The 27,290-nt window shown below is 20.7% G+C and overlaps 1 protein-coding gene across 1 annotated transcript; it reads right to left on the reverse strand.

Annotated features, from left to right (window-relative positions):
* On the reverse strand, positions 1 to 27,290 carry Bma-exc-6 (Uncharacterized protein; the record flags this gene model as incomplete). Its single annotated transcript, XM_043077767.1, has 22 exons — positions 1 to 1,331; positions 1,710 to 1,770; positions 1,910 to 2,053; positions 2,229 to 2,376; positions 2,756 to 2,931; positions 3,376 to 3,540; positions 3,957 to 4,080; positions 4,354 to 4,415; positions 4,758 to 4,936; positions 5,282 to 5,468; positions 5,745 to 5,845; positions 6,112 to 6,285; positions 6,763 to 6,829; positions 7,190 to 7,503; positions 8,141 to 8,213; positions 8,512 to 8,643; positions 9,548 to 9,687; positions 9,857 to 9,963; positions 17,906 to 17,939; positions 22,918 to 23,077; positions 25,024 to 25,118; positions 27,203 to 27,290. 22 exons carry the CDS (start codon positions 27,288 to 27,290, stop codon positions 1 to 3), a joined length of 4,062 nt encoding a protein of 1,353 aa, XP_042933701.1.

The following is a 27,290-nucleotide window of genomic DNA, read 5'->3' on the forward strand; positions in this document are numbered from 1 at the left end:
TTATTTCCACCTTGGTTTTGATACAGTACCAGTTTTAATTAACAAAGGTCTTGAAGCAGTGCTACAGGAATCGGTACGTTTCATTGTTCTATTATTATGCGAACTACCGGTTGTTGTCGTAGGTGTTGAAGTTGACACTTGTTGACCAGATTTATTTATTCCTTTTACAGGTCGTCGTGTTGTGGAAGGTGATGAACGTGGTGGTACTACACGTGATAATGATGTTGCACCACCAATTATTGTTCGTTGTGGAGCTGATTTTGGACGTGTTATAACGTGACCTAATTTTGATGTTGATGATAATGATGATGATGATGATGGATCATTATTTGGTGAAATAGTAGAATGTGAATTATTATCATTTGATTGTAATGCACCTTTTATTGTTACTAAATTTGATTTAGCATACGTTGTTCGATGATTTTTCCGCCAAAATGTTTGTGAATCAATATTTTGCTCATTTTGATTACTTAATGGATGAAATGTATTAGTAGTACGTGAATTTTCCGTTGTTGATAAATTTGACGTACACGGTATCTCAGTATCTGTAGTTGTAGAAGTAATCATTGATTTCTTTGGCATACGTATTGTTGTTGAATTTTTTGTAGCCATAACATTTGATAAATTATTCGTAGTTGTATTACCAGAATTTAACTTTCGAGTTGATATACCTTTGTTAGTTTTTGTTGAGATTATTTCACTTTTATTTGTTAACATTTTTTCATTACGTCGTTTTATCATAGTTTCTTTGTTGGTACTAGCAGTAGTAGTATTAGTATTAGTATTTGTAGTATTAGCAGTAGTAGTGGTAGTAGTGTTGAATAATTTGCCAGATTGTATTGATGATTTCGAATTGATAAGATTTTTTGATTCATTACAACATATCTCATCCAGCATTTCAATTTTTTGATTTGTTGAATTAAATTGTGTAGCAAAAATGGATGTTGATTTGTTGTTATTAGATGATTGTTGTTGTTCCTGCTGTTGTTGTTGTTGTTGTTGTTGTTGTTGTTGTTGTGACATCGATTTATGTGATGATGGAATTGTTGATAATTTATTTCGATATGATAACGAATTTCGTGATTGTTCATTGGAAGTTTGAATTGATTTCATTGTTCGTACATTACGAATTGTCTTTGATAATGGAATTTCGGTAGTTTTTTCCATTGCAACTCGTTGTTTCATTTTATCCATTGAATAAAGTATTGTTGTAATTTTATCATTATTTTTTATATTATTTATTGAATTATTATTGATTGATGTTATTTCTTCTAAATTAATATTATTTGATGGCATTCTTTCAACTTTTATCATTGTTGATGATGAATCTTCTGAAAGAAAGAAGAATTTATAATATTGCAATGAGTAAAATATTTTAATGATTAAAGTTTAAAAATACTTCAATGTTTTAATATTATTAAAATTTTAGTAGTAGTACGGTTAAAGTAACAATTTTATGCGATAAATTATTGATATTTTGCTATTAATAACTTAGACAAATATTTTACTTAATGTAACAGATAAATTTTATGATAATCAGTAAGTTACAAAGAACAAAAAGTCATTAGAAAAAGCTTAGAAAAAAAAAAAAAAAAAGAAAACCTGTGCTTATTATTATTGTAATAATTATTGTAGTTAAATAATTTCATTAAAAAAATTTTTTTTTTTTAGAACCGATTTGACATTAAACGAATAAAATATTTTATAACCTGTAGAAGTTGAAAATGTAGGTGTCATTTCAATTAATTCATCAGGCATTTCTTTGTTGTACTAAAAAAATAAATTATTAATTCTCAAATTTAAATAAAAGTTTAAATTCGAAAAAGAATTAACGAAAAAAAAAAAAGAAAAAAAGTGATTTCTGAATGAAGAAAATGATAATGATAATGATAATGATAATAATTCTCACCTCAACATGTTGTTTTACAGCTTCTTTTTCCACTCTTTCAGCTACTTCCAAAAATTCATCCAAATTTTGACTATGTCTTATCAAATATGCATCACTTTTATTTCGTGATTGTTTTCGTAATTTCAAAATTGGTGACATATCGCTCTAATTTATCACAAAATTATTAGCAGAAGAAAAAAAAAACGAAAGAATATATAATAGCAGTAAGTGAGTAATTAAAAATTGAATTAAAAAAATGATAAAATTGTATCAATTTTGTTTCATTAATAAATAAAATTATCATTGATAAAAATTCATACTAAAATATAAATGCTCTTACCTCATCAGGTATATCATCCTTTAGCTTACGAACTGTTCGATGAATAATTTTACGATCTTTCTTCTCATCATCATTTGATAATTTCACTAGCATATTTGTTGGATTAATATTTAAACGAGGTCGAGAGTGACGAATATTCGAATGAGTACTAAATCAAATATATGAAAAATTAGTAATGTATGTTTTTTTTTTTTTTTTTTTAAACTGTCAAATTTTCTATTTTTTTATTTTTTACTTCTTTAAACATTATTGCTCAAAAATTGATGATAGTATTTCATAGGTAACAAAGAAAAAAAAAAGAAAAAATGAATTAACACAATCATTTCCCATCGTTATACATTTACTTAAACATTTGCGCCACTACTCGATTAAAAAAAAAAATGATAGAATTGTATCAGTTTTGTAAAATTTAAAATGTATTAGCGCAAATATTTAAAAGTAAATATATCAAATCAAATACATTACGAATACCTTAGTATTACTTAACTTGCCTAAAAATTTTTATCATAATAAAATTTCAAGCTTACTTGCTTTCCAGAAGTTCTTCCAATGTTCTATTATTGTTGTTATCATTATCAGTATCATTATTGTTATTGTTTATCTTCTTTAGTAAATTAAACTCTGAGGAATTATTCGGCATCATTTTTTCCATATTTGTTTTTTCATCCAAACGCTTCAATCGTTTTGTGCGTTTTTCATTATCCTGAATGAAAAATATGCAAAAATATAGCAATTTAAAAGTTGAATTTATTAATTTATTTTCTATTTTAATAAATGAAAATATAAGAAATCTAATTTGATACATAATCAAAAACATTCATTAATTTATTCATTTCTAAATATACAGGAATTCCGAAGATAATTATTATTTTTGTTAGCGAAACTTTTTGTGAAATTAAAAAAAAAAACGAAAAGAAAAATAAAATTGACAAATTAATTAAGCAAGTTTTGTTTTTCAATCAAATTCAAATTTGAGTAAAATATTTGCAAATAGAATTAAAAACATTCCCTATACAATATTTTGCTAGATTTTTCTTTTTTTTTTTTTACATAAGAATAAGTTAAATGAAATATAGAAAATTACTAATTATTAAAAGTAAATATAATTGTTATTATTATTATTAAAATAAAAATGATAATATCATACATTTAGCGCATCACGTAGTCTACAGATGAATGTTGATAATATTTTAAAGCATTCCTCAATTTTGAAATGTTTTTCATCTTCACAAAAATATACTGCCAAATAGGAAATTAATTGATCCATTTGCTCTAATTGCTCTTGCATATTTTCCATATGTTGTTGTGAATTCTTGAAATTTTAAATTTATTTAACTCTTCACAATTTTCTTTTTTTTTTGACTTAAGTTTAACTAATTTAATCTTTTTTTTTTTCCTTTAAACTATATTAGAGTTATGTCTAATAATATAATGTTTTTACATTTGCATGGATAGAAAAATGTAATAAATGAAATGATTTAATAAAATAATTCAAATATATGATTTGTAGATAAATTTTGAAAAAATATTTCCTCAAATGCTTAATGCAATGCAAACAATTAGGGTAATAAAAATTTATTCGATTCAAAATTCGAAATTTTTAACAAAATTTTTACTTCAATTATCAAATGTAATAAATGAACAAATAATGCAATGAATAATAAAATTTAAAAAAAAAAAATTTTTTTTTTAATTGCTAATAAAAAAGAGACAGAAATTGAAACATACCATAAAATGCTGGTTGATATTTTCAAAAAAATGGTTATCAGTTCGTTTTCTTACTTCAATGCTTATATTAATCAGTTTATCACGAATTGTTCGAACATCATTTCGAATTGATTCCAATGATAATCTAAAAAGTGTTTTTAAAATTTATTTATATCTGATTCTAATGTCAATGAACAAAATGTTTTATTGTTCAGTGCAATTTAATGAAATTACAAATAATTAAAATGTAAAATTTAATTTAATACAAACACAGTTCAATAAGCAAACATATAATTAATAACAAAATTTAAAAATGTAATTTGAACAATTTTTTTGCTTTTTACAAATATATAAAATTATTTTAAATCGTTTTTTTTTTTTAAATAATAATTTTATTATTAAAAATTAATAATATTACCTTGCAGCTATTGGTACTGTTAACAGCTCATTCAGTAATTTTTCTGTGCATTCACGATCTTGCTAGAAAAAAAAAAAAAAATAACTAACTGATAAGTTAAATTTAAAGTAATTCAAAAGTAACAGAAGTAACTGTTAAATTATATTCGAAATAGGAAAAAATATTTTTTATAACGCCGATGCAAAAAAAAAAAAATTATCTCTTCGAATTATTTAAATTATTCAACAATTTTAAATTTTTATCCAATTTTATATGATATTTTAAAATAACTGAATTTCTACAAGAAGAAAAAAGGAGTTATATTATTTAATTTAATTTTTAAATGATAAATATATCTGTCATGAATTGCATATATTATTATTTCATTTTATAATTTCCGGTTCCGGTTGAAAGTAAAATCTAACCATTGCAATGAAATGTAGAAGTGTAATACTTTTTTGCGTTCCTTTTACATCCAAAATTCTCCAAAGCGAATTCAATTTAAATCCGGCAGCATTTCCAAATGTTGCATTTGCATTTAAAAAATTACCAATTTGTACAAGCATACAAAAAATTTTTGGCAATGCTTTGCTTTCTTTAATTTCTGAAATTACAAAAAAAAAAAAAAAAAAAAAAAATTATATTTAAAAATTATTTATCATAATTTGCATTTTAATGAAGGTAGCATGCATTTTTGCATGCATTTTATATCTTTAACACTTACTCAAACAACTAACTAACTAATACATTTAATAATCGAAGAAATTAATTAAAAATAAAAAAAATTTAAAAATATTTCTTCTACTAAACACTTCAAATATAATTAGAAAATTTTTCACAATTTCTCTTTATTTATTTAATTATCTAAAATTAATTTATCTTTCAAATCCTAATGCATTACTTAATTATTAATTTATATTTGCATTAATTAAACTAAACAAAAACAAACCTATGCAACTGTTAATTACAGTATCAATATGAGGTAGCAAAGTTTCGAAAGCAATATTCAATTCCTCTTTTAAAATCATACAATCTAAGATAAGCCTATAGTCTGATACAGTTAATAGATTTAAAAAGAATTGTTCGGCAATACCAAGCTGTGATTCATCACCACTAAATCCTCGTAAAATTTCAATCTGTAATAATTTCATTTAAATTTACATTTAAATTTTATTTTAGGAAAAAAAAAAAAATATGTCGTAGCAACGAATAAAATTATCAATTCTATTTCAAATTCAACTATAATTCTTTGTTTAACTTTACATTAAGGCAAAAACATAAGTTACTTTTTTTTTTTTTTTTTTAAAATTTTACAAAAATTGTATGCCTTAGCTGATATCACTTATTATTAAACAATTTTTGAAAAAAAAAATGCAATTTTATAAAAAAATAAAAAACTTGAAAATATTTACCTCTTCATTATCAGGTAAAATAGCATGAAGATTATTTAATCGTTCAAGACCAAAAAATTCACCATTTCCATTTCGAACATTTTCGATAATTTGAAATATACCTTAAAATTAACATCCTATCTTATTTTAATTTTAAATTATCATAAAAAATATTTCAAAAATAAAAAAAAAAATAATTAGTTTAAAAAAAGGAAAAAAAAAAAAAAAAAGGAGAAATTAAAAAGCTAAATTACCTTCTTTTAACATCCTATCTTATTTTAATTTTAAATTATCATAAAAAATATTTCAAAAATAAAAAAAAAAATAATTAATTTAAGAAAAGGAAAAAAAAAAAAAAAAAAAAGGAGAAATTAAAAAGCTAAATTACCTTCTTTAAATTGTTTTAGGAAAATGCTCACATTAAAACTTCGTTTATGTGATAATAAAGTAATTACGGCATTCTTCCGTGTATTACGTCGTTCTACGTTTAATGTATCAGTGCATGTTCTAACAGCAGTACAACTAAACATTGATTCTAATTCATCGAAATTAAGATGTAATTCTGAAAATTGAAAAAAAAAAAAAAGTTAGAATGAAAAAACTTTGAAATCATTTTTTTTTTTAAATGAAATAACTCTAATTTTTTTTTTTAAAAAAAGAAAAAAGATTTTATGTAAAAATTAGAATAAAATAAAAAATAACCAATCAAATTGATAATAGAAAACCTTTTTTTCTTTTTTTTTTTTTTTAATTTTATCGGAAAAAAAAAAAACTAAACAATTGAAATTTTGAAATTGTAGGAATATTATAGAAAGATAATTATGAACAGAAAGTTATCCAACCAAATTAGCAAATTTCACATTTTCACTTTTTGTCGTAGAAAATTCTTTTCTTCTTTTTCTTCATATAAAGTAAATTTTTTTTAATTTTTTTAATTGTTTCATCTTAATTATAGTGAAATAAAATTATAAACTTAGGCTGAATTTTTCAGAAATTTAATTTAATAAAAGTTTACATCGAATTTACATCGAAATGATACCATTTTCAGAGAGTCGTGCAGAAGACATCCAAACGTTATGAATTTTTTGCATACCATCGCCAATTACCTAAAATATTTTCAAATTTTACTAATTGAAAAAAAAAAATAGAGAGATATTGGATACTTTAAATTATCAAATTACATAATTTGACGAAACTCTTTTTCATCTTCCTTCTATTATTTCTCTAGGCAAACCTTTTTTTAAATTAAACTTCTATTTAAATAAAAATTAAAAATTGGTGGATAGAATTTTTTTAGTTTAAAACATCTGTAAATTAGAATAATTAAGAAAAAATTCGAAACTAAAAAAATTTTGCACTCATTAAAAAGAAAAAGTCTTGAAAAAAAAAAAAAAAAAAGAGATCCTTTTATTAATTCTTCCAATGTTGTAAAATTTTAGTTTTCATTTTGAAATTGTAAAATTAGCCTTTTCAACGGGTATTTTAGTCCATTGAATTTGTTTCATTTGTGAACCAGCTTTAGGCATAGCTTTCGGTTTTAATGCTTTCGGTATATCCAATTTTTTCTTTGGTAACAATTTGCTACCTTTAGCATTTAGTTGAAATGGTAAAGGAGGTGACAGTCCACCAGTGTTTTCTGATGATAGTGGCAGTGGTGGCGGTGGTGGTGGCGGTGGTGGCGGTGGTGGTGGTGGCGGTGGCGGTGGTGGTGGTGCTGGTGGTAGTGCTGGTGAAGTTGATGAAAGTACGTTTGGTAGCGTTGTACCAAGTATAGATGTTGCTGCAAAAAAAAAAAAAGAAAAAAAAAGTGAAATTTTATAAAATTTAAATTTGTAAATGAGAAGTTAAACTAAATAAAATTCTTATGGAACTGAATTGAAAAGATTAAATTATTTCATTTATTTATAATTTCCAAAAATTACTGTAAAATTTCCAACAAATGAATAAAATTATTCAATTTTAGGATAATAATTCTTAAAAATACTACTTCTCTCTTTTTTTTTTTTTCAAAATAAACAAATTAAAAAAAGTGAAAAAACGCAACGATTCAATGTGACATAAAATTTTCAAGCTTTTTTTTTTTTTTTAAACCGGAATATTCTTCCGTATTTCTCTCAACTATTCGACAAGAAAAAATAATGGTTTAATCATATCCAAATCTCAAAAAATTTTCAATGATTATTTAAATTTCAATGATTAATTATTAATCGATCATTTGATACATTCATATTTAAATTGAATACATTTGCTCACCAGTAAAATCTTACAATCTCGTCTATTAAACTATTTTATCAATTTATTTTTTAATTAAAAAAAAAAAAAATTGTGATTTCAATTTCTTAAAAAATTAAAACAAGACAAAAGAAAAAAAAAAATTGCAACAATATTGAATCTACAAATAATACTTTACCATTTACCTTCAATAATTTCATCCTTTTTGTCATTAATCTTTCCTCCAATTGTCATTTCCATTATCATTTCAGCATCATTCTTTTAAAAAAAAAAAAATAAATAAAAAGTGTAATAAAATTTTAAAACAAAAAAATCAAAATTATAATTGTTTTATTTAAAAATAACAATGAAACAATGTTAAATTAAAAGTATTTCAAAAAAAAAAAAAAAAAAAATGACATAATAGCAATAAATAATTAAATTAAAAAAAATATTTCAATGATTAATTATTAAAACAATATTTAATTAAAAATATTTCAATGTTAAATTAATAATTCATTTTAAAAAAAATTCAAAAAAAAAAAATTTTTTTTTAAATAAGAATAAAATAATTTACCGGATTACATTTAAGTAACAATGCTTCAACTAATTGCTCAACATTATTAGCATTTACTGAATCGGTTTTATTCTTTAATAAATTTATCAATTGTACAAGTGCATTATCCTTGTAGCATGAATCATCCAATGTCTAAAATTTAATTTTAATAAATGCAAAAAAAAAAAATTTAATAATATTGTTGAGACAAAAAAAAAAAATGATAGTTTAGTATTATTATAAATACTGGATCAGGAATACTGGAATATTGTAATTTTATCTGAGGATTATTTTATTTTAAATTTGTGAAATAAAATTGAAAATTCTATCTGACAAAACATTTAAATGAATGAGAAATGAAAAAAAAAAAAGGGAGGATTTGATTTGAAAAAATTAAATTAGTTAATTCTAGTAAATGAAAAAAAAAATATGAATATCAATTTATCATCAGAAATTGATAAAATTTTAATGGAAATTTAATGATAAAATGATAAACGGTTAAATGCAGTAACTAAAAATGTTTAAATTTAAAGAACAAATTAATGCATGAGATAGCATCAAATAATTTTTATTTTCACAACATCCTTTAATATTATATAACTCTTTAAATTGAATCATTTTAAATTGAAATTTTATATGTATCAGTGGAATATTTTTAGTAATATTTTAATTCACAAACTTTTTAAATGGAATTTTCCATTATTTACTAGTTAATGAAATTTATTTTCTTTTACACAAACAATTTCACATTTGGATTAAATTTGTTAATTTAATTCTAAGCTACTCTTCATCTTCTATCAAAATATGTATATATAGAGTTCAAAATTTCATAACTGGTTTCTTTATTTTTTTTTTTTTTTTTAATTTTTCTCAAAAATTTTTAAACAATTTATCAAATTTTTTTTTAATTGCAAATGTATTAATAAAGCTTAATATTAGCTATTGTTTTTTTTTTTTTTTTTTTTTTTTTTTAATACATTAAATTTATTTTTTGTTTTTTCTTTTTGAATAATTTATGAAAAGATTGAAAAATTTAAATTAAAAAAAATATCAGTACATTATTATTCCAAGTTTGTGATGATTGAACCGTTTCTACAGAAGCCATCCGATAGCTGTCGTTGTCGTTGTCGTCGTCTTCTTCACTTTCTTCAGTGAATGAATTTGAATCTTCAGCTTCTGCAAATGATGATGACCGAGCTGCAAAAAGAAAAAAAAAAAAAAATGAAATTTTCTATTTTTAATCTTTTAAATTTCAATCATTTGAAGTGGAAAAAAAAATTTTTTTGTTAATTAAAATTAATTTTTTAAATTAAATGAAGAAAAAAAAAAGTGAAAATTTTGTTTTTATTTTTTAAAAAAAAATCACCTCTTATGCATATATCATCATTTTGATGATGGCCTGATTGCCAGTGTTCAATTTGTTCGCTTATTTCACGATCAAATTCACCAAATGTTCCACTGCTCAACAATGCCCTGAAAAATGTTTCAAATTATTATTATTATTATTATTTTCTTCTTCTTTTTCTTTCCTAAATTTTATTCAGATTTAGCATAAAATCACTGATAATAATAATTTAATAATAATATGTATTAATAATAATAATAATAACAATAATGATAAAATTAATAGAAATAATAGCGATTGATAACAGTAACAGCAGTTGATAATAATAATAACAAGAGCAATAATAACAATAATAATAATAGTAATAATAATAAATATGTGTTTTTTTTTTTAAGATTAATTAATTCACACTTTAATTTAACGAAAATTATCCCACGAATTGATTTTATCTGTTTTATTTTTTTCATATCTAAAGTTTATTTTTCCCATATTGTTGTAGCACTGATATAGTTGGGCAGTTTTTAAGTGATAAAATTAATAAATGATAGTATGATTAATATGATTAAATATAAAAGCATAAATATACTTTGTAACATTGTAAGAGAAAAACAATCAAATTAAAGCAAAATTGTAATGCAAATAATTTCTATGATTTCTCTTGAATGATGAATTTCATGCTTTATCATGAGTAAATAAAAATGTTATGAGTTGCTTTTTTATGAAAATTTGTTTATGAGAATAAGTAAACAAATAAATAAGTAAATAAATAAATAAATAAATGAACAGAACGCTCATTTCGGGATGAAATGATTTTTGATTTCCCGTGAATTGCTAGAAATTGTGCGCAATTCACCGTTCATCTTAACCGTATGACCTAATTTTTCGTTTAAAAAAAAAAAAAAAAAAAATCTTTCAGTTATCATTTACAAAGCTCAGAACTAGTCATTCTATACATTTTAACTAAATTAAAATCAAATATAATCAATAATTATCATATTGATCTCATTTCAATTAATTATTTCAGATTTGATAATCTTAGAATTTGAATAAATAGATTAATCGATTAGAAAGTTTATTTTATTATTAAATTAACTCTAATATATGCAAAGTTTATAGATGAGAAGTATGAGTAGTTAATAATGTGTAGGAAGTTTTACTGATATGATAAATTTGTAAAATTGCTGATAAAATTTACCGTTATCTCACACTCTTATTATTTGCTATTTTAGTTTCAGTTTTTTTTTTTTCTTTTTTTTAAATTTTAATTAGCAAAATTTTTTATACCAAAATTTTCATCGCTTTGATGAGAAAAAAATATATTAATATATAGAATAATTGCAATGAAATACAAGTTACTAATGCAATTTTTTTTTTTTTTTTTTAATTTTTTAAATTCGCTGATTAAATTAAAATCTGAAATGAATGCTAAATTTTTTTTTTTTTTTTTTATATTCAAAAGAAAAAGTTTCTGATCTAATGACACAACTGTTTGCCCATCGGATAGGGGCAGAACATTGACCATTGTAGAAATGACCTATGACATAATTTAAATTGATCATTTAACTGCCTAATTCATTCGTTGTAATTCAAATATTCGTTTACAAAAGTTTCAAATTTTTTCAATCTGAAAATCTGCCCTCTAATTAATTATTTTTATTTATCACTAATTTCTTTTTCTAGAAAATTAATTTTGTAACAGAATTACAAACAGTCAATTCTTTTAGTATTATAAACAAATTTAATCAAAATGTTACAATTTTGGAACATAATTGTAAACTTTTTCTTTATTGATAAGAAATTATTTGATAGCATTGATAAGATAAAAACTATATTACATTTTGTATGACACATGTCTGAATCACGTAAGTAATGATAAAAAAAAAAAAAAAATAGAAGATTGAAAAAAGTTTGTATAGCTCTCAGTTTTAAGCTTAAACCTATGTTCTAAGCATTCCACATTAGCATTTTTTTTTTTTTGTTATTTGACTTTTGCTATTATATATAAAAAGGAAAAAAGAATGATTGGTATTTTTAGCTTCTGAAAATAGGAATGTGATATAAATTTGAAAAGCAATATGCAAAATAGCATTTTAAAAGCTAAGAAACGAATAAATGAATTGAAATAAGTGAATTGAGAAAATTTAAATTATTATTATTATAAGAAATGAAATGAAAGCTATCAAAATAGAAAGAATAATAAATGAAATAATACTATTTTAATAAACATTTCATTCTATTTCATCTTCCATAAGCATTAAAAGTGTAAACTAAAAGTTAAAGTAAGCATATAACTCAGTTTATTGCTTGACTATAGCGCAAAGCGCAAATGGAAATTAACCTAGCATAATAATAGTAATGGCAAAGAGAATTATCAATCGTTAATTAAGACATTTTTGTTAATTTTAATAATGAGAAAATGAAATTATACTCGTTGGATTAACTTAGTGAATGTTTAGATTAGATTAATGGAATATATTAGAATTTGTAAATTAAAATAAAATTAATTCAAGAAAACGAGAAGAATGAAAAAAAAAAAAAAGAAATTATTCATTCATCAGACAATAGCGCCTTTTATTATCTTTCATCAAATGATGGATCAATGAATCGAATTATTTATTGGCTAGCATTTATCTCTTCCAATAAAATTAGTTAGTATAATTATAAAGAAAGCACTTCAAATATAATCAAATTAAAAATTACTAATTCTAATTTTTGATAAATTACTTGGCAATATCTTTAATGAATGATCGATTTATCAGAAGAATGATTAGTTGATTATTTATTCGTTTAATGATTGATTTTCAAAATTTTAATAATTTTAAATAATTTGAATAAATTCCATTTTTTAATCCATTGTATTACTTATTAAACGAAAACATTGTTATTGAATAACTGGGATGAAATTAACGAATGAATTTAAAAGTGTAAAATGAAAATAGGAAGAATTTAAAACAATGAATGAAATATTTCAATGAAATGATGGAAATAAGATGAAATAAAAGGAAGATAAATTGCAAAATTCGAGAAAAAAAAACAAAGAAAATTGAAAAATTAAAAATGAAGAAAAAATTGAAAGAAAAAACAGTTAAAAAAAAGAAAAAATTATCTCACCAAAAAATGCAAATAATCATAAAATGCAATGCTAATTGCTAATAAAAAAGAAAAAAAAAAATCGAAAAACTATGAGATAATTTCGATATGATAATTTCATTTTTAAAATAATATTTTGTTTATCATCAACAATCTATAAGCATAACTAAAGCTTAACAATGCTTAAAAAGTGAGAAAGAGAGAGAGAGAGAGAGAGAGAGAGAGGGAAGAGCTGAATAATTTGATCGAATTCATAAAAAATGTTCAAATCAAAAAAGTTACTTATTAATATGTGAAAAAAAAAAAAAAAATTGAACTAAACTAGGCTAATTTTAGAAATAAAATATATATTTTGAATTAACTAAATAATATAAAATAGCTGCATTATAACAAAAAAAAAAAAAAATTTAAATAATTAAAATATTTCTAATAAAATTATTAAAACACAAAATTTTCATCCATTTAAATAAAATTATATGATATAGATCTCGAGAAATATATTATCAAACAATTTGCATTTGTGAAATTCTCGAAGATAGTAAAAGTTTGACATTGTCATTGTACGAACATAAAAGCGCATAATGGCATAGGTTATAAGGATGACTAATAACTCTCAAATGCATTTATATTCCTTTTTCATCATTTGTTTGCATAAATATAAAATGAAAAAATTGTGAGAGAAAAGAAAGAAAGAAAGAGAGAGAGAGAGAGGGAAAAAGAAAAAAAGAAAAAAAAATGTATGAAATGATTTATTTCTTCTCTTTATTTTAATATTTCAAATTTGTAAGCATATTGGATTATAGCTTTATAACATATGACGTTAATAAATTTTTTACGTTAGCATTTGACGTTTAGCTAATAATTTTACGTGTAATTAATGTCATTCATAATTTATTCAATTATAGCATAAATGCAACTAACATTATAAATAAAATAATTAATTTATACTAATAAAATGTTTGATTTTAATTAATTTTATTGTTTTCTTCGTTTTTTTTTTTTTCTGATCAAAATTTAATTTTGTAATTTTTTTTTTTTTTTTAATCACTTTTTTTAATCAAATAAATTATGATAACAAATCATATCTTAATTTATATAGTTTATTTTATTAATTGATTGTTTGCAGAGGGAGGGGGGGGGGGAAAAAAAAAAAAAATGAACAGATCAAAAATTTATTATGCCAGTTTTAAATTTAATATTCTAACATTTTTCCTCACCTCCTGCTGTTCACTAAATTGTGTCATATGAAATAAATATCCTTCACGCTTGCTTTCAGATTTCAATTTATTGCACAAACAAATTGAAATTTCACTTCCTTCTCTTCAAATTTTGGCCTTGATTGAAATTTTTGAGCAAAATTTTGTTGCTATTTTATACAAAATGATTTCATGCTTTTCTATTTCTTTCTTTTCTTTCTTTTTTTTGCATTGAATTAGATGTTGTAAACGCTGTATTAACAACTGTATTCCTAATAAACAAATTTTTTAAATAGTTTAAATTTTTGAAATTCAATAATTAGTTGCTAATTTTGTTTAATATTCAAATCATTTCAATTATATTAATATTGCATTTGATATATGATACTACATTTATTTCAAATTATAAATCGTTCATAAAAATATTAAATAGGTCTTTTTTTTTTTTTTTTTTTTTAAATTTTCATTTCAAATTATAAAAATTGCTCATAAAAAATACAACTGAGATAAAATATAAATTTAAAAAAAAAAAAAAGAAAAGTGTCATTTGTATTTATTAATAAAACGTTTCTTTGTGTCTGAATAGTGATGAAGTGACAAGTTTAAATCATTAATACTTTGACAGATGAGGGATTAAATGCTATGACAGATGAGAATTAGACAGAGCATTTTTGACATGAATAATAGATGTCATCAATTTTGTCAGACAATGTCAACTGTTCATTTTTATATGAAATCATCCAAATTGTATAGTAAGAAAAATCTATCTATCAAATCACACTAATATATTTATTTATCAAAATTTTATAAATTTATCACACTAATATATTTATTTATCAAATTTATAAATTTATCACACTAATATATTATTTATCAAAATTATAAATTTATCACACTAATATATTTATTTATCAAAATTTTATAAATTTATCACACTAATATATTTATTTATCAAAATTATAATTTATCACACTAATATATTTATTTATCAAATTTTATAATTTATCACACTAATATATTTATTTATCAAATTTTATAATTTATCACACTAATATATTTATTTATCAAAATTTTATAAATTTACTATTTTCTCATTTTATAGCCAAAGATTTTAATTATATTTTAGCTAATATAATTAGACTAATTATAGTTACCTGTAATTTTATGCATATTTATAATTATTATAAATGTCACATTTCCACTTTCTTTTTTTTTAAAAAAAAAATAAATCTTAAAGAAAAAAAAAAGAACGAATAAACAAACGAATATTAGCTAATTAATTTCTCAATGCAAATTAATTAAATGAATTTTTTTTGTTTTTTTTTTTTTTTTTTTTTTTTTTGCAAATTAAAAATAAAAAGATTTTATGTAAATTTATAATAATTTTTCATTTGTTTTTGGAAAATTTAATAAATTTTTAACAAAAATCTTTATAACATAAAATAAAATTATTTTTAATATATATTTTTGTAGTAAAGGGCAAAATGAGTTATCTCTTATAAGCCGTACTGATTTTTTTTTTTTAAAAAAAAGATGAAATGTTAAAGTAATTGTTGTTTTGTTAGCATAGTTGACAAAAGGGTGACACAAATGATTAGTCATAGAATAAATCTAATCATTTTGCATTAACATTGTTATCAGTATCGATTTAACACTAAGTTCTTTAGCTATCTTTCAACCAATCAAATATTTTTAGCAATGAATGTTATCGTTTTCCAAAGGTAATTTTGATAAATTTAGTAAAATTTTTTTAGCAATAAAATGAAAATGAGCTAATCTGGAAAAAAAATGAAGAAATAACAATTATATTTTAAAGTAATTAATTAAAATAATCAATGTTTTAAGGAAAAATAAGAATATTAACAAATTGGATGAATTTTTTTTTTTTGATAATTTTGATAAATTTAGTAAAATTTTCGGGCATTTTTTCAATAAAAAAATTTTTCTTCAATTTTAGCAAAATTTTCTAGCATTTTTTTAAAATTTCCTTTCAATTTTCACTAATTATGATATTATAAAAATAAATTTAATGTAAGAGTTGGTCTGTCAAAGTGATCAAAATGATATCAGTAAAGTCAACAAATCATAAAGCGAAATGTATGCACAAATATTTGTCGATTAGCTTTCACGCTTATCACTTTTAAATAAGTGACAAACAAATATTTTATGAATGCTTTGATTGGGTTTTGTGAAAAGTATGAATAATATGAAATGTGTACATATTGAAAGATAGATCAATCGATTAGCTGAAAAACTACGATTATCTTTCAAAGTATTACTTTGTACTTTGTAATACTTTGAAAAAATGAGTAAAATTATTCATAAAAATTAAATTTTACTAATCAAATAGTTTTAGAAAAAAAAAATTAATAAAATTGATGTCAATATAACTAATTATTTATGAATCAAATGTGCAAATATTTCTTTTTATTGAAAAATTAAAAATGATTAAATTGAAAAGTAACATTTGCAGAAGGCTTAAATAGCATTCATCGAAACATTTCGTTTAAATAACCGACAACTTCTGATAATTAAAATTACTAAAATTAATTAAGGTGAATGATTAATAAAGCAGCGCGAAGTGAAATTAAAATTTTGTTAATCACTATCTGCAAAAAGTGAAATTTAAATAAGTTTGAATTTAATCAAGACATGCATGCATCATTCGCTGGAAAGAAGCAAAGTAATAAATAGTATATTTTAAGAAATGAAAATATTTTCTGTTAAACAAATCAAAATTATTTAAGAAAATTATTATTTTTTTCTTCTTTCGTGTTTGTAAATTAATTAATTTAAATTGATAAAATTTAAATTAATTTAAATTGATAGAAAAATAGCATAAAAGTTTATTGTTTATCAAATAGATTGGTTGACAATAATGGAAAAGGAAAAGGGTAATTCAGGAAATGCTAAAACCGGAAATGCATATTATTAATTTTAATTACTAACTATAGTAGTACCATCAAGTTATTTATTGTTTACAGCAACAGATTGAGTGCTCTTAGGAAAACATAAAATTTATGATTGATTTATTTTTGAGAAAAAATAGTATCATAGTTTGAGAGATTAAAAACGACGAATGAATTTGGCACTGAGATGGAAGGAAAAAAAATGAAATAAAAATACATATAAAGAGAGTAATGATTAGAATTGAATGCGACATTAGCGCTTCGAATTTACATTGTTGAAAATGGCGACAAAGTGATTATAAATGGAATAAAATATCTTTTAAAAATTTTCAAAATGTAAAATTTGTGGGAGAAAAAAAAAGTTATTACTTTTAATTAAGAAAGAAAAAAAAGAGACTATCTTATATGTTTGAAAAATAGCAATTAAGTTAATTTCATTTAATTTCAACTAGCATTTATAATAATTAAATTTTTTCTCATCTATTTTCTTTCCAGATATTTTAATTAATTTGAGAAAAATGCAATAAGATAATTTCAAAATTATTATTAAAGATGTTTTTTTTTTAAAAAAAAAAAAAAAAAATAAAATTACCAAGTCAATTTGAAGTTACTTACTTTTACAGAAAAACAAACAATTTATTTCATTCATTAATTCGTTAAAAAAAAAAAATCTAAATATAGCAAATATAGCAAAATTAATAGTTAGAAGCATTTCAAACTTTTCTCACCTGAAATTAAAATGAAATCAGAAAAAGAAAAAAAGGAAAGGTTATATCAAAGATAGAAATTAAAGGGAAAAAAAAGTAGAAGAATAAATGATAATTATGAAAAAAAAAAAAAAAGGGAGAGAAAGGACAGGTAAAAGAATATTATACCTTATTTGGTTGACACGTTCGCTGACATTCAATTCTGAAATTATTCAAATTAGAATGCATAAATAATTATATCCATATATCATGATACTTTCATATAAGAAGATTATCATTTACAATTCCAAGGTCATACCTATCTATATTATAAAGTAAATAAAATGCTCAGATTATTTTAAATTACAAAACAAATAAAAATAAAAATTCTAATTAATAAAATTTGCTTTTTGCAAGTAGCGCAAAATTTTATCGGTCAGAAAATTTTAGATGGAAAAATTGTTTCTGCAAAAAATAATAATTAATTTTTGTAATTTTTATTTTAAAAATAATAATTATTAATTTTATCTTTTCTGAATAATTTCCAATAAAAAAATGTGTAATTTTTTTTTTGTTGAGATTTATTTCTTGTAATTTTATCAAAGTTATAAAATAATACAATATAATTTAGTTAGCTATGGCTTATTTATAATTTTAATTATTTTTAATTAGTATAATTGTATAATAAATTTTGATTGAAAGAATTTATTACGAATTTCATCTGAGATTCACCAAATTACTTTATGCATTTTAAAATAAACATACAAAGGAAAAAACAAAAACAAAAAGATTATCACAAGAGTTATCAGTTATAATAATCACTGATAATAAAAGCTAAAATTTTATTGTACATTTCAAATAAAAATTATTTCGTTAAAATTATTAATGATAATCAATTCTCGATAACATAAATATTTTGCAGCGTACGTGTACGTAAAGTACATCAAATATTCATTTTAATGTTTTCAAAAAGAGAAAAGCAAAAAGAAAAAAGAAAATGTCACTAACAAAATGCAACATTTAATGCAATACGTACAAAAAAGTTTTTTTAACAAAAAAAAAATTTCCGTCAAATATTTTATTTCATTTCAAAAAAAAAATGAAATTAAATGAAGTACCATTGATTTAGATTTAAATAATTTGAGTAAAAATAGAAAGGAAGAAAAAATTAAAATTTTGAATTGGAATTAACTTATCACTAGAAACAGACAAAACATAAAGAATGGAATATATACGCTGCCACGTGTGAAAAAAACGTGTAAAAAAACGTGGTAACATGAAAGTAAAATTAATTTAAGTATAACAGAAGTAGAAAATCAATGAGTAAAAGTTAATTAAATTTTTTATAAGTAGAGGAAAAATAAAGCACTGAAAGTAAAGTATCAAAGTGATGTATTATACCAATAGCGCTTTTAAAATGGAATGGCGGAATTGTCTGAAGTAAAATACATCAGAATTAAGTTTTTTTTTGAAATATTAAATTCGAATTTTCAATAAACGAAATGAAAAAAAAAAAATTAAACGAGGAAATAAAATGGAATAATAATATGAAATGATTAGTTGTTTTGATAATTTTTGTGATAAATATTATAAATCATAAATTATAGAAATTCTATTTTTTTTTTTTTTTTTTTGTTTGAAATGATTTAAATTCTTTGACAATTTCTTCTCAAAAAAAAAAAGAAAATGCAAATTTTCTAAATTTTTTAATCAAAAAAAAAAAAAAAAAAAAAAAGTTCCTACTAATTACTATCGCTTATTCTTTCCAATAAACAAAGCGCTGACATTTTGCGCTTGTTTATACATTAAGAGATTATAAGCTTTTTTCATTGTTAAAAATGAAAATAAATTCAAAAATTTGCTTAATAGCATTTTTGTTGATAAATAAATTCCTTCGTCTAAAAAAATCTAATTTGAAAATGAATATTTTTAATTTCACTTAACCAAAAAATAATTTATTTCTGAATTAATTTGCTTCTTTTTTCCAATAATTTTATAATAATTAAATTCAAATGATAAATTTAATTTTTTTTAAATTTTACAAAAAATTTGAATCATTTTAGGATATTAAACTAGTTTATGAAATAAATTAACACGTATAATACGTGAAATGATAAGTGCAAAATTATGAAGAATTTCCAATGTAAAAATTAAGAATTCCAAAAAAAAAAGAAAAGCAAATAATATTAGAAGTGAATGCAAACTTAATCATTTTTTCTACACGTTCATGTTGACGTAACGTACCTATTTCACGGCTCTAAAATATATTTCATAAAATTTAAATATTAAATTATCAAAAAAAAAAGTATGTGTACAGCATTTGATTGCCAAAATTAAATTTCTTTTATTGAAATTAGTAACTTTCTTTCATTTCAATATAGCATTTCTTCGTCTTTTTCTTTCTTTTTGCTTTTTGTTTTTTTTTTTTTTTAATTTAACAAATTTCAAATGTGCGTCTAATTGAAATAAAAAATATTAGTGCAATCATAGAATAAAATTTAAAATTGGTCAATTTTAAAAAATATAATAATTCATTTAATTAGGTTTTAATTAGGTATTTATTAAAGATATCTACAATGAGTATTAAAAGTGAACGAATTTAAAAGAATTTTGTTAAATTCATTTGAAAAAATCACCGAAACGATAATATTTCATTTGAGAGTATTTTTAAAAAATTGAAATTTATAATAAAAAATATTGAGATATGAAGTTGAACAATAAAATCAAAAGCAAATTTATCAATTATGAAAAAAAAAAAAAAAAAATGAATCAAAAATGCATAAGGCAAAATTCCATTTGTACTGAGTCATTTCCGCTTCAGTTCAATTTAATTAACAAATCATTAACTCAATGAAATGTTCTGTTAACAATACTGATAAGAATAGCTTAATTTTTCATCAGTGATAAAGAAGATTAGCATTTCTAAACCTTATTTAAAAGTTAATTTGTGTAAAAAGCTTTTCAAAATGTTTTAAAATTTCTTTCAAACATTAAAAGTGAATGATTATAAGCGCAATTTTTACCTATTCACAATAGAAAAATGAAATTTTCAGAGAGAGAGAGAGAGAGAGAAAAAAAAAGTTTTCAAAATTGAAATCAATGATATGATAAATAATAATTATCAATATTGATTCAACAAAAGAAAAAAAAAAAGGAAATAATATTTTTTTTTTGGCGTTCTTAGCAAGTATTAATGAGGATTGATGACTAAGTGAAAAAGAATTTAGGTGTAAAATTTGAATGAAAGCTTTTCATATGGCGGAAAGATCAATTGAAAAAAAGAAAGAAAAAAAAAATGTGGGAAACTAACATTAAAATATATTGCATTTTATGACATTAAAATTAAATAAAATTGACAAATATTTAGAAATTTTCAAGCATTCAAAAGTTTTTTTTTTTTTTTTGTAAACAAACATTAAAATTTTAATTAAAATGATTAGTTATTAGTACATTCTAACAAATCACTAAATCTTTTAATTTTTTTTTTTTTTTTTGTTTTAAAAATTTGATTTTTAAAATTTTAATTTTTAAGCAAAACAAAATGAAATATTTGATGTTAATATGAATTTGCTTCAATTCATTAACAAATTTTTTAATTTTGTTAATATTTTTCTACATTCTGTTGTACGATAAAAATTAGTTCATTAAAAAGTTGAAATTTTAAAATTAATTATTCCATTTTTTTTTTTTTAATTTTATACCTAAAATATTTACTTGAATTTTTGTTCTTTTTTTCTTGTTAAAGTGAATGTTGTAAAGTTAGTTTAAAGTTTCGAATTTTAAAATGTATCATTCCGGAAATGATAACAATCATGCAAATATTCATTTTATCAACGTTTATAATTTAAAAAATTTTTATTTTTCAAATTAGTTTTATTCAAATTAAGCATATATTATTATTATTGTTGTATAATAGAAATTTTCTTAAGATCAATTGAAATTGACATTGAATTAATATAAATTTGAAGAATGAATTTATAACTTTTATTGAAATAGTAGCAATTAGATGGAAGAATTCAACAAGAATTGAAAACGATTTGTTAAATTTTCAACAATTGATGAATGATTGAAATGCACTCTTGACCGCATTTATTAATTTATTGGTTTTATATTTCGAATAATTTTCATATTTCATTTCTCAAGTATAATCTTTTGGATTAAAATAATAACGCCAGCAGTTTAACGGATCATTTTTCAAATTTTATTACTATAAAAAATAAGCAAATACAAATAGAGGCGATAAATTTTACGTGAATCCTACGTGAATTACTACTTTAGCAAGTCTGCAAGTTACAATTAAAAATTACGAATTAAGTAATAATTAGTGTTTTTTTTTTTTTTTTGAATTTAAAAGGATATTAGAAGGATAAGTTATGATAATTGAAAGCAGCATTTTTAGTGATTGCTTATCATTATTTATGTGATAATTGATTTGATAAAAAAATTCCTTTGATGAATTTTCTTCGATGATAATTTCATAATTAAAATGAAACTATTCTTTATTCGATTAATTATATTAATTAACTGTTCAATTTAAGTAGTTTATAAAAATTATAAGGTTAGCAGGTTGAATTTAATTAATTAATTAACTAATTAAATGATGAAATCGAATTTAATTAACTAATTAATTAATTAATTAACTAATTAAATGATGAAATCGAATTTAATTAACTAATTAATTAAATACTGTAGCTAATTAACTGAATAAAATTAAATATATTTTAACATAAAAATTAATTCCGTTCATTTATGCCTACCATATACTTTATTATCATTTATTTCAAAAAAAAAAAAAAGAAAAGAAAAACATTTTATTAATTAATTTGCACTTTGCATCTACCAATGTTTAACTTTAACTTAGTACTTCATTAAGAGTTATAAAAAAGAATTATATAAAAAAAATTGAGTAATAATTATTACTATAATATTGTTTTCAATTCTAATTTGAAGAAATGTATGATTTAAACGACTTTATGATCAATAATTATCAAACAAATTATCATCAATTATTAATCATTAAAATTTCATTCAAAATTTTGAAAAAAGTGAAGAAGACGAAAAAAAAAAAAAAAAAAAGATTGAAAAGAATTCATCGCATATGAATTATTTAATTTAATTTAATTTTATTAATTTAATCAAAATAAACAAGATTAACTTAAAAATTAAAAATTAATTATTTATTAAAAAAATTTAATAATTACCTTTTAATTCATGATCAATTCTTATTCGAGTTATAGCATTTGGTGAATAATCCAACAAACGATTGAGAAATTTTAAGCATATGCATATGATCTGTGCTCTTTCAGTTTGTTGAAGTTCACTTGAAATTGGTTCCAAACAATAATTTGCACCAATTAAATCCTAAATATTTCCTAGAATTTATGATCAATGATTTTAATCGAATTTTGTGATAATATTTAAGTTCAAATTTGCTGAAAGAAACAAAAAAAAATATATGTAAATTTAGTTTTGTTTTGTGAAATTAAAATTTTTGTAACATTTTGCTGTTTTTTTTTTTTTAACTAAATATAAAAATGTAGAAGAAATTGTGCGTTTTAGAAAAGCTAACAAAGCTAAAATTCAATTGCTTTCAATTTTTTTTTTTTTTTTTTTTTTGAAATTTTTGAGAAAATATGTTAAAAATGATAAATTGATAATCTTATACTTTAATTATGTTTGATAAGCTATCAATAATGTTTATTATCGCATTTTGATTTATTTATTTGAATTTATCATCAATGAGAATTTTGAATGATTTTTCATCTTTTTGTTTTTTAAATTAAATGATTGTTTTTAATAATTAAAGTAAAATGCTTTACCACTAGAATGCTAAATATTTGCTAGAATTTAGATAACCAAACTGAAATAAAATCAAACTGAGATGAAATCAAACTGAAATAAAATCAAACTGAAATGAAATCAAACTGAAATAAAATCAAACTGAAATGAAATCAAACTGAAATAAAATCAAACTGAAATGAAATCAAACTGAAATAAAATCAAACTGAAATGAAATCAAACTGAAATAAAATCAAACTGAAATGAAATCAAACTGAAATAAAATCAAACTGAAATGAAAACAAACTGAAATAAAATCAAACTGAAATGAAATCAAACTGAAATAAAATCAAACTGAAATGAAATCAAACTGAAATAAAATCAAACTGAAATGAAAACAAACTGAAATAAAATCAAACTGAAATAAAATCAAACTGAAATGAAAACAAACTGAAATGAAATCAAACTGAAATAAAATCAAACTGAAATGAAATCAAACTGAAATGAAAACAAACTGAAATAAAATCAAACTGAAATGAAATCAAACTGAAATGAAATCAAACTGAAATGAAATCAAACTGAAATAAAATCAAACTGAAATGAAATCAAACTGAAATAAAATCAAACTGAAATGAAATCAAACTGAAATAAAATCAAACTGAAATGAAAACAAACTGAAATAAAATCAAACTGAAATAAAATCAAACTGAAATGAAATCAAACTGAAATGAAATCAAACTGAAATGAAATCAAACTGAAATGAAATCAAACTGAAATAAAATCAAACTGAAATGAAAACAAACTGAAATAAAATCAAACTGAAATAAAATCAAACTGAAATAAAATCAAACTGAAATGAAAACAAACTGAAATGAAATGAAATCAAACTGAAATAAAATCAAACTGAAATGAAAATCAAACTGAAATGAAATCAAACTGAAATGAAATCAAACTGAAATAAAATCAAACTGAAATGAAATCAAACTGAAATAAAATCAAACTGAAATGAAATCAAACTGAAATAAAATCAAACTGAAATGAAATCAAACTGAAATAAAATCAAACTGAAATAAAATCAAACTGAAATAAAATCAAACTGAAATGAAATCAAACTGAAATGAAATCAAACTGAAATAAAATCAAACTGAAATGAAAACAAACTGAAATAAAATCAAACTGAAATGAAATCAAACTGAAATGAAATCAAACTGAAATGAAATCAAACTGAAATAAAATCAAACTGAAATGAAAACAAACTGAAATAAAATCAAACTGAAATGAAATCAAACTGAAATGAAATCAAACTGAAATAAAATCAAACTGAAATGAAATCAAACTGAAATGAAATCAAACTGAAATGAAATCAAACTGAAATGAAATCAAACTGAAATAAAATCAAACTGAAATGAAATCAAACTGAAATGAAATCAAACTGAAATAAAATCAAACTGAAATAAAATCAAACTGAAATGAAATCAAACTGAAATAAAATCAAACTGAAATGAAATCAAACTGAAATGAAATCAAACCTGCCAACATGAAAGGCATTCGATTGCAAGTTCAAAACCATTTTTACTTTGAATTAATCGATTTAATAAATCAACTATTCCAACTGTATCAGTTCCTAAAATCAAAATATTTTCATTATACAAAAGGAAAAAAGTAAATAAATAAAAATATTTAATAATTTATAAATAAAAAATTTTTGAAACAAATCATAGAAAAATAAGAAAATTCTGCAAAATATATATATATATATATATCAATAATTTTAGTTTATTTTAAATTTTCATTTACTAATTCAAAAAAAAAAATAAATTTATCAAATGAATTAGATAATGCAATTGAAGCAATCAGCTAAATGTTTAATTAATTTTCATTTTTAAAAACGCTAATTATTACTTAATGATTCATTTCTATCTGAAATTGATTTTTTATCAATTTTTACGAGAAATTTTATCACTGATAACTAATATAATAATTTAAATAACTAATATAATAATTTAATATTATACTGTAACAATGAGAAATTTTTGTGACAAAATTTTATTCTTTTTTATTTTAACGCATTTGATTAATTTTTAAAATGCTATGATACAAAAAAAAAAAAAAAAAAAAAAGGCAATGGACAATGAAATTACAAGAAATTATGTTAAAAATTCAATTGTAGGTTAATCAGTGTACCTTTGAAAATAAACAATGAATTTTTATTTTTTAAAAATGTGTATTTACTTCTAAATATTTAAATTAATAAATCAAATTTGTTGAAATTTGATAAAGTTTATCAATAACTCGCTATTTGATCATAATTAATTAATCTTTTATCACAAAAATACGAATATTTCAGTATGCAAATATATATATATATTTTTTTAAATTATATAAAATGAATGAATAACACATTTTAAACTATTGTACTTTACATCCTTAATTTATTTGATAAATATTAAATGTGAAAAAAAGAAAAAAAAAGTTTACAAATGATTGTTTAACAAACTGCCAACAAATTATATTTAAAAAAAAATTCATTTTTCTTTTTTTTTTTTATGTTTTACATTTGTTGAAGAGATAATTTGTTATGTACAATTTTACATTTTATTTCCTTTCTTACTTTTCTTTACTTTCTTTTTTTTTTTTTTTTTTTTTTTGTAAACTTAATAGTTTGGTATAATTATTTTGTAAATGTAAATTATTAGATATAAAAAAAAGAAAAAGGAAAAACATTTCTTCCTATTAACAAAAATATCAAAATAACAGAATTTACTAATTATATACCTAAAAAAATGAAAAAAAAAAAAAAATTAATAAGAAAGAAATAAACACATAAACAATAAATAAATAAATAAATAATCAATAAGCATTTTGTTTTCTTTTTAATTGATTATTAATATCTTTTTTAGTAATTTTTTTTTTTACTAAATAATTAAAAATTTTGTTTTTTAATTAAATGATCAGGAAAAATTCTATTTTTTTATGAATTAGCAATAAATTTTTTAATATTTTTTATTAATTAATTAAATATTCTGTTTTTTTATTAATTAATTAAATATTCTGTTTTTTTATTCATTATTTTTTTATTTTACGAATTTTTTAATGAACCAAATAGTGTTTTGGGGTTTATAAATTTTTTATTTTAAAATAATCAGTTGGAACTGTTTAACAGTATTCAAATCTAGGGATCATTCATAGAACAAATTCTTAAAAAAGTACCTTTGATAAACTGATCAATTATCAATGATAATAAAATGATTATAAAATTCGTAATAAAAAATTTTTTCCTCACTAATTTAAAAAAATTAAAACACTAAAAACCATAAATATTATAAGATTAAAAGTATACCATAAATTAATGAATGCTCAATTTTTTTTTATTTAATTTTAATAAATGTATAATTTCTCTTTAAAAAAATTAATTTAGAATAAATATTCAAATCCAAATTATTATTACTATTATTTTAATTAAAGATTATTATTTTAACCAAAGTTTTTCTTTTTCATTGAAATAAGTAAATGAAAAAAGTAAAAAAAATTTTTTTTTGAAATTATTTTTTTGCTTGATTTCATATATTTTATTAAAAATTTTAAAATATATTTCCAATATTTTGAAATAACTCTTTATTTCAACAAAGAAAAAAAAAAAAAACTTTAGTTAAGTTAGTTTTTTTTTTTTTTTTTTATAAAATGAAATGAAAATGAAAGTAAAAATACCATAAAGATATTGTGTGAAATATTTTCCAGGACAGCGTTGAATTTCCTCCAACAATAAACTATCATTCAATTTCTCTTCTTCATTCAT

The sequence above is a fragment of the Brugia malayi genome (genome assembly GCF_000002995.4).
Source record: "Brugia malayi strain FR3 genome assembly, contig: Bm_v4_Chr1_scaffold_001, whole genome shotgun sequence".
NCBI lineage: Eukaryota > Metazoa > Nematoda > Chromadorea > Rhabditida > Onchocercidae > Brugia > Brugia malayi.